Source organism: Populus alba, chromosome 9 (genome assembly GCF_005239225.2).
Source record: "Populus alba chromosome 9, ASM523922v2, whole genome shotgun sequence".
Classification (NCBI taxonomy): Eukaryota; Viridiplantae; Streptophyta; class Magnoliopsida; order Malpighiales; family Salicaceae; genus Populus; species Populus alba.
The window spans coordinates 1,622,583-1,631,325 of NC_133292.1; the positions used below are offsets into that span (position 1 = coordinate 1,622,583).

General features: G+C 33.0%; 1 protein-coding gene across 1 annotated transcript; it reads left to right on the plus strand.

Moving 5' to 3' along the window:
* Nucleotides 1-1,051: 1,051 nt before the first annotated feature.
* LOC118034761 (uncharacterized) lies at nucleotides 1,052-6,396 on the plus strand. The gene is made up of 10 exons (XM_035040150.2): nucleotides 1,052-1,463; nucleotides 1,618-1,668; nucleotides 2,697-2,813; nucleotides 3,645-4,094; nucleotides 4,254-4,693; nucleotides 4,842-4,941; nucleotides 5,184-5,243; nucleotides 5,434-5,517; nucleotides 5,611-5,730; nucleotides 5,890-6,396. Exons 1-10 carry the CDS (start codon nucleotides 1,431-1,433, stop codon nucleotides 6,199-6,201), a joined length of 1,767 nt encoding a protein of 588 aa, XP_034896041.1. The 5' UTR covers nucleotides 1,052-1,430; the 3' UTR covers nucleotides 6,202-6,396.
* Nucleotides 6,397-8,743: the final 2,347 nt, after the last annotated feature.

Here is an 8,743-nt window from a genome sequence, read left to right on the forward strand (position 1 = left end):
TCAAACAAGTTGCACCGTTTTTTTTTTCATTTACTAACATGTATAATAGTTGATTAATTCTGTTAGATACATTGGGAAAGTTTTTAATTTTCATTTTAAATAATTTATCACATGCATAAAAAACAATGACACTTCTTTTTTTAATGCAATTGTTGGGTTTTGATCAGACTAGCAATATAAAGCGCACACCCAGACCTAGTGCATTTTAATTTTTAGTAAAACAAAAAAAGGAAAAAGTCTAGAAAATACCATCCAACTATATAGGTACTTTTTAATGTTAGAACTAAACTATTTTTGGCCTTATATTCTTGAATTATCAAAAAATTTCAATTAAAAAAATAGTTTTAGAAAAATTGATATCATCTTAGAAAAAAAAAACTTAATATCTTTTGTTAAGTATTATAAAGTCCATAATTAAGAAATCAAAATTGTTTTATAATAACATTAATGTAAAAAATAGTTTAGATTTAAAATTAATAATCGTATTTTTTTATGATTTTTTTATTTGTACGTAAAAATGTGCGGGACAAGGGTTCAGGGCACAGAATCACATCTAGAGGGTTTAGAAGGGTTGGTTAGGATAATAATAATAAGGAGAAATTTTAACAAACCTATATATTCATCATGTACCTAGCCAATAAATACAGATAAACTACAGGATATTAAATACCTTAGAAAAGTCAATAAAAGGGAGAGATAATTAAAGTGCAAAAATATTCATTATGTACGTACCTAGCAACTAACAAAACCAATCTTAGGGAAAAAAAATAAAGATTAACCCAAAATATTAATTATAGAATAAGAATAAACTATTCAAAGTATTAATTATATCATGATTACATAGGAGAGTAGTAGTGTTATCTTACAAGTCAGCCTAATATAACCCATGAATAAATGATACATTTCCTTGCTTTTTCCTCCACCCGAAGCCTTAAAAAAGAAAATTAGAAGGTATAACCGCAAACCCTTTGAAAAACCACAAGTGCAAGCTACGCAAACACCAGGCAACCCACTACTTCTGTGTTTCCTTGCAATCTTGCATGATCGTGTCCCACAAACAAATTCATGTACAAAATTGAGACAGTTGCTACAAGCTTGCCTTAACCAACATCCTCCTTCCTTCCTAGCTATCACCATGAAAGCTCTTTCTCATCTTCTCAACCTATAACGTATACCCTCTCCTCTTCTTTTTTGTTTCTTTTTTTACCTTCTCTCATTCTTCAAATCAAATTTCAACAGACAAGCAGCTACAACAACCAGCCAGATATCTTGCTTTGGTTCTAAGATAATTCTTGGATCTTTCTTCAATATTCTGTATCATCTCCCTCATAAAAGTCCTCACCCTTCCTTGTTGTTTTTAATGTCTCTCTTAAAGAACAGCTTGAGGCGGCAGCAGGTTGAAGCTACAGTACTGTAGGAATACATCGTTTATGGCCAGCCAGGGCGACGTGCCACTAGATATTGTAAGTTTAGGTTCTTCATCATTTTATTGCAATATTGTCTCAAAAGGGTACATATAGATATATGGGCTAGCTCCTTAATTTATCTACCCCGCCTATATTTAATTTCTTGTGTCTTTTGATATATAATTACTTCGTAATAACTACTAATTTACAGAGAAGAAAGAAAATCAGTGGGCAGCAAAAAAGGGAGGCTCTGGAAAGAGAGGTATATATATAGTTATGCTTACATGCATTTTCTCAAGTATTTCTGAAGGAAAACTATTCATATCATATGCATATTAGTGTTTTCTTACTATGTGATTGTTAGTTTCAGGCTTATTTCTACATTAATTTATCTGTTTATTACTATTATTTTGATCAAGAAATTAAAACTATTTTACGTTGTTTTCTTTTTGTCTCTACAATTCATTTCCAATAATTTATAATAAAGGTCTGCTAATATAATGTTATAAGAAAATAGAAATTAGAAGGTCTTTCTGGTTCATCTTGAAACAACAAGAAAACTATATCTCCAAATTATTTTTTTTTAGAAAAATATATGGAAGAGAAATTCTTACCCCGTTTTCCGGCACAAACGTGTGTGTGTTTGTGTATATAGAATGTTCATCTTTCTCCAAAATAATCTAATATCGAATAGGAAAAATTCGATTTTGTGTCCTGATCATACGGTATATTTAGGGTCAATTTTTGCACATGGAGATTAGATTCATCTCCCCAGTGCGCGTGGTTAAAAACGTTAATGTTCATGCTGTGACTAGAAACGTGTTGCAAAATTTTACTATTCGATCTCACTTTAAGTTCAAGAAAACCTTATTATTGAGAGAATAAAAGGTAAAAAGAAAAAAAAAACTAGAAAAAATGACAGCACACTGGCAATTTTCTGTAGCCCGTAGGCATCAAACACCCTCCCCTCCATATATGCTGCATGTTCTTTACTCTTCTCTAATAAATATACATGGGAGCAACAGATGAAACCATGCCTCATTATATATCCTACTGAGCCTAATTCCTAGCTATATCATTTGGACAATCTTGCAGAGAGTACGATGTAGACTCTTACAAGATGACAGAGTTTCCAAGATCTTATTTGTCAGTTCTTTAGAAAATCATTGGAAAATGAATGAATTAATCTCACTTCCATATAACCCTACATCATTATACATTTAACTACAACTTAGCTTTACTTTTCTATAATTTTCTGATACTTAATTATGAATATATTCCGCATTATAGATTTCCATGCTTCAGAAAATGCTGAAACAAGAAGAAAATGTGCATGAGATTTTGGATCGTATGCATAAAAAGGATGATGGTTCTGGGATCCCTCTCCCAGACTTCCTTCCTCCTAAGGTAATGCTTTCTTCTCTTTTCATATATTCCTTTCACCGGGAAGTCCATTTGATATAGATAACTCTCCTCATCATTTAATATGGCCTCTCAATGGAGCCATCAGTGCTAGAATCTGATGACAAGTCATTAAGATAATGCCAAGCAATTCTTCCTGTCGAAACACCATTGTTTCTTCAAGCAAATCAAGGGATCACTAGAGGGTGGTGAATGGATTAAAATACATAAATTAAGTTGGAATATTTAGTTTTTCACTGTGGACTTTTAGTAAGAAATGTTTGTGTGTTATTGTGAATATGCTAGCTACTGCAGTTTGGAAAGTTTTGTTTAAGAAAAGTTATAAATTGCAAGTAACCAAATAATTCAAATATGTTGTTAGGATAAAACACAGAAAACCACACCAGACTACAGGAAAAAGAAATGATTAGTTTACTGGTGATGTTGCTTTTGGCCCACTAAACAGTTGCAATACCAACTTTTTAGTATTTAAGAACGACCATCTACATATAAACATATTATTCATACAGATAATGTTCTGTAATAGTAGCTGACTTAGGTATTAAAGTCTAAATTTTATTTAATAATTATGTGAAAAAACTACTATAATAACATCAAAGAAAATCTAAATTTAGATGCAGAATCCATCTACGTCTATGATGCTAAATATCACTGCGGATATCAGCTGCAATCTTCCAGAAAAGGAGACTTTTTGCAGCAAGAAGTTGAATTCTAACAGCAATTTTACTAGTAAAAGAATGATATGCCTCTTTATGAAAAAACAAAATGAGAAAAAAATTATGTGGTTGAATACTAATCATGTGGAAGGCTATGCAGATGAAAGAGCTCTTAACAGAGTTGGTCATGGTTGAGGGTGAGATAGCTCGATTGGAAGGTCAATTAAGCCAACTTCAACGGGGTCTGAAACACGAAGAGACAATCCCTAAGGATGCAAAATCAAAACAGCTGCAACCTGCTGGAAATCGAAGCAACCTCCAGGGCCATATGTCCTACACAGCTTGTCCAAGCCCCTTCATCATAAAAGGCGTTCAAGATAAAATGGGATTTGAGACCAAGGCATTACATTTTATAAGTAAAGCAATTAAGGGTGACTATAATCTTAATGACTTCAATCCAAATGAGAAAATAGGAGCCTCGAGAGTATTTTCTGATCAGAAAGAAAACCACTTCCATGAGGAGGTTAAATTTCAAGACAGGGTTCCAAAAAAAAGTGGGATACTGAAGGCACCTTCACCTTTGCGAGATCCTAGACATCCCTCCCCCAAGGTAGCCCTTGATTTCTATTGTATTATTTGATTGTGCTTCGACTAGTTTTTTTTTCAATGTTTTCTTTAGCTTGGTGTCGTTGTTCTAGATTTGTTAACTGTTATATGTTGACAATGAGGGATACTAATGGAAGTATGTCCCGATGAATTTTTGTTTCAGCCGAGAGAACGTAATGCGCAGGTCCCCTTGGACCTCTTATCGAAATCACTATCTAATTCAATTCTATCAGAAGACAACATTCAACAGCTGCAACCCAACAGGCTGTCTGAGAACATCATGAAGTGTTTGAACTTCATATATGTCAGGTTACTGAGGACATCAAGAGCAATGGAGCTGGAGAAATCAGGACCCATTTCCAGATCTTTGAACTCTTCTATGATATCAAGAAGTTTCAGGGCCGAGAACAACATGAACTCAAAGTCGAACCTTCTGTTACAGAAGGAATCAAGACAACAGGATCCATATGGTATCTTTAATGTGGAAGAGTCTATTCCTAGGGATATAGGTCCTTATAAGAACTTGGTTATGTTCACATCAAGCTCCATGGACCCCAAATGGATTTCACATTCTAGCTCTATTCCTCTCTTGAAAAAGTTAAGGTATGTTGCTAAACATCCACAAGATGCATCTCTTTTGAACATTTACTGATTCTGATCTACCTCGACTTCTATTTCATGGATTCAGAAATAGGAGCATTCATGTTTTGGTGACTCACTAAGCTCCACTTTCCTCTGCTTGTGACTACAGGGTGTTAATGAACAATCTCCAGACTGTGGACTTGAGATTCCTGACCTACCACCAGAAACTAGCATTCTGGATCAACATGTACAATGCCTGTATCATGCATGTATACTATGAAGCTTTTTTATACTTAACTTATTTTCTTATCTGATCATTTTGGCTAACCTGATGGACAAGTAGTTGTGCAATTTCATCAGATCAGCAACTGCAGAAGATGTCGTACACATGTAGCTGCTGGTCTGATGCAGGAGCAAGCTACTGAGTACACATCAGGATAGCTTTTACACGTTCTTTTGCTCGCTTCTGTTCAAAATCTTGATGTTGTATCTATTTATACAAACATTACAGGGATTTATTCAGTACGGAGTGCCTTCTACACCAGAAAAATTGTTCACATTGATTAACAAGGTAAGGTACATTTACAACTTCTTCCATGACTAGTCAAGTTCCTTGATTGGATTTCCCAGTAAAACACATGCTTTTGTAAGTTAGAAAATCAAAGTAATTGCATAAAACTCTTTACCAAGTTCTGGACAAAGAAAGAGAATCTCAAGAATGCTAACCTAAAATTTAAACAATTTTAAATAACTGGATTCAGGCAACACTCAACATAGGAGGCAACACCATCAATGCTCAAGCAATAGAGCATTATATTTTGAGGAAGCCAGCATCTTCAAACGAGGTACATTACACTGATGCCCCCTGCCATGGTCTACAAGATTAACTTTTTATATCATACTGGCATGCTTTCCTGGTGTAAATGATCTCCCCACAGGTTAATCAAAAGAAAGAAAAGGACGATAAAGAAGCTGTTGTTCGTAAACTTTATGGACTGGAATCGATGGATCCTAATATCACATTTGCTCTTTGTTGTGGAACTCGTTCATCTCCTGCTGTAAGTTGAATAAATTCCTAATATACCATAGAACTGCTACAGAAAGTGAAATATTTTCCATCACAGACATTATTAGTCTTTGAATCCATCAAGTATTTAAAATTCCCCTGCCTCCATGCATGATCAGAACCCGAACTTGTAATACATGTCAACATTCAGGTAAGAGTGTATACAGCTGAAGGTGTCATAGCTGAGTTGGAGAAATCAAAGTTAGAGTATCTGCAGGCTTCAGTAGTGGTTACTAGCACAAAAAAGATAGCATTCCCTGATCTTCTGCTTCGAAACACGCTTGATTTTGCAATGGACACGGACACGTTAGTTGAATGGGTTTGTCATCACTTACCTACATCTGGGACACTGAGGAAATCAATAGTGGATTGCTTCAGGGGCCATAACAGTGGCAAAATACCCTGCATTACTGTTGAGAAGATACCATATGACTTCGATTTCCAGTATCTATTGGCAATATAGACTCCTTAAATTTTCTAGTTTTCATATCTTTCCCACACGCACACTACTTGTTCTCCAAAAAAGAAAACATGGCAGCCTTACTCTTTTTGTGAGTGCTTGCAGATCCCGTTGAAGTGGATTTTTCTTTCTTCGATTCTTTAGTGTTTGTATTTTGAATTTGTGTTGGATATTTAACAAGAGTTGCTGTACGTGGCATGCATGCTTCGTTATTAGAAAGCTATCATATCAAGAAATGATTGGCTTTCTTGGACTGCAAATGACAGTGCAAAATCAACCATACCATTAATATTCCATCAATGAACAGCCAAGCCATCAACTATTCAGTATGACTTCTTTTTTCCATATAAAGTGTTTAGAGATGGCCAATACAATCAGGAAGAACAGATTTCAAATCAACATGATCCAATGATGCGGAAATTTAATTGACTAGACCGGCCAGCACCAGAATTGTCAGGTCCTACCATCCTCGTCAAACTTGGTCAAATAAGTTTAATAATCATTGTGAAAAATATATGAAAACAAGAAAAATAATGTGGACCATTTATGACAAAACAGAATCGACCGTTCTATTGCTCTACAAAACTTGTTTGGAGATGGATAATTATAGTTATTTTTTAAAATATATTTTATTTAAAAATATATTAAAATAATATTTTTTTTATTTTTAAAAAATTATTTTTATATCAGCGTATTAAAATCATCTAAAAACATCAAAAAACATATTAATTTGAAGTAACAAAAAAAAATAAAAAAAAAATTCAATTTTTTTCAAATGCATTTTTAAAACACAAAAATAATCAGAACTTATCACTACAAAATCATCTCGCTGTATCTACTTATTAATGCTTAATTCATATTTCATCATTAGCAAGTAGAATATGTGGACATAATTCTTGTTCTTTTTTATTAGAAAAAGAAAGAAAGAAAAAAAGAAAGTGGAGGTGATTGGATCCCCTTTGACTCAAAAGCTAGGAAGCATGACATACAAATTAAGGTATATAAATGATACGTTAATTCTTGAAATTTATTATACTTTTCATCATGGATACTTTACTGACTACCAAGAATACGTCAATTTTTTATTCTTATTCATATTTATTTTATAATCTCTTGAAGAAGTAGATGATAAATATCAAAACAATTGTTCAGCATAAGAAAACTAATTAAAATTTAAGTTAGTGGCCTAGTCCGATCTTATATAATAGTGTAATTCTCTAATAGATTTATATATCTTTAATATAATTAATTTTATTTCTAAACATATATGAGTTATTAACATATATAGTTCTTAACAAAAAATTTAGATGAAGTTATTTAAGAATTATTAACGTAGAGGTGATTGAATCTTCATGTCAAAAGAGTACCATGTTGCTTGACCAGATGACAGCCCAAGAACTGCGTGAGGTCTTCAAATTACATGTGGTGTGTAGAGCCAATGTAAGCTGGTTGATTATTTAAACATGTTTGAAAGTCTTAGAACTGCCAAGGTTAATGAAGAAAAAACTATCGTATTTATCAACAACAGCACCCTCTGGAAATGCCCTGATTCCTTCAAAGATATACTGGATAGCCAGCACATATCAGGAGACAGGCATATGAAAAGGGAGAAGCTTGCTAGATGCAACTCCTTAAGAACCCTACCTTGTCTGGTTGGATGCTCTTACATGGGAAACTAACGCAGGAGTACTTGTCACTCAAAAAAGAACGAATAAGCGTACCAGGAGCTTCACTCAAAGCCCCACGGCTGCGAAGTATCAAGATATAGCTATAGAAAACATGGGCCATCCTATAGAAATTCGAGGGATAAGTTTCTGAAAGTAGGATATCACAAGAAAAAAACACAAAACAGACCTGGAGCTACACAAATTGTTTGTCTCGAAGAATCTTTAAAAGGATCTGGTGTTTGAGTTTCATTTGGTCTTTCACACAAGAAAAGGGAACCAAAGAAACATACATCATATTTGGTAAGTAATTTGTTAGCTTTGGTTACATGCTTTTTGTTTGTCTTTTCAAATCATGGTCCTTTTTATAATCTTCCTTCTGAAAATCATTCATAGTTTTTTTTTTTTTTTAAAAAAAATAAATTCAAAGAACCATCTTAATCTAAAAAAAATAAGCTATTAAATGAAATCATAAAATATAATTATATTATTCTTTAATACAAGCTATTCTTGAAACTTGCATAGCACCTTACATTGTGCAGACTCAAACTTCGTGACTATTTAGTTATTAAAATTCTGATATCATATCAAAAAACCATCTTAACTTAAAAATTTTAAATTATTAAATAAGATTTTAAAATATAATTTATATTATTTTCTAAAAATTTGATCTATTTTGTTTTTCTTTTTAGATTGTTGTGCTATTCTAATACGTGAAAATATGTTTCTTTAAAAGTCAAGAAACTTCTTCTCTAATTTACATGATAACTTATATCGACTAGTGTGTGCAAATTTGAAGGTTGAAAAATGTGTTTATTTTGTCATATGTTGACTTGGGTTTGAATTCTCTCTTACAAAACTTGAATAATGTTATGCACTTT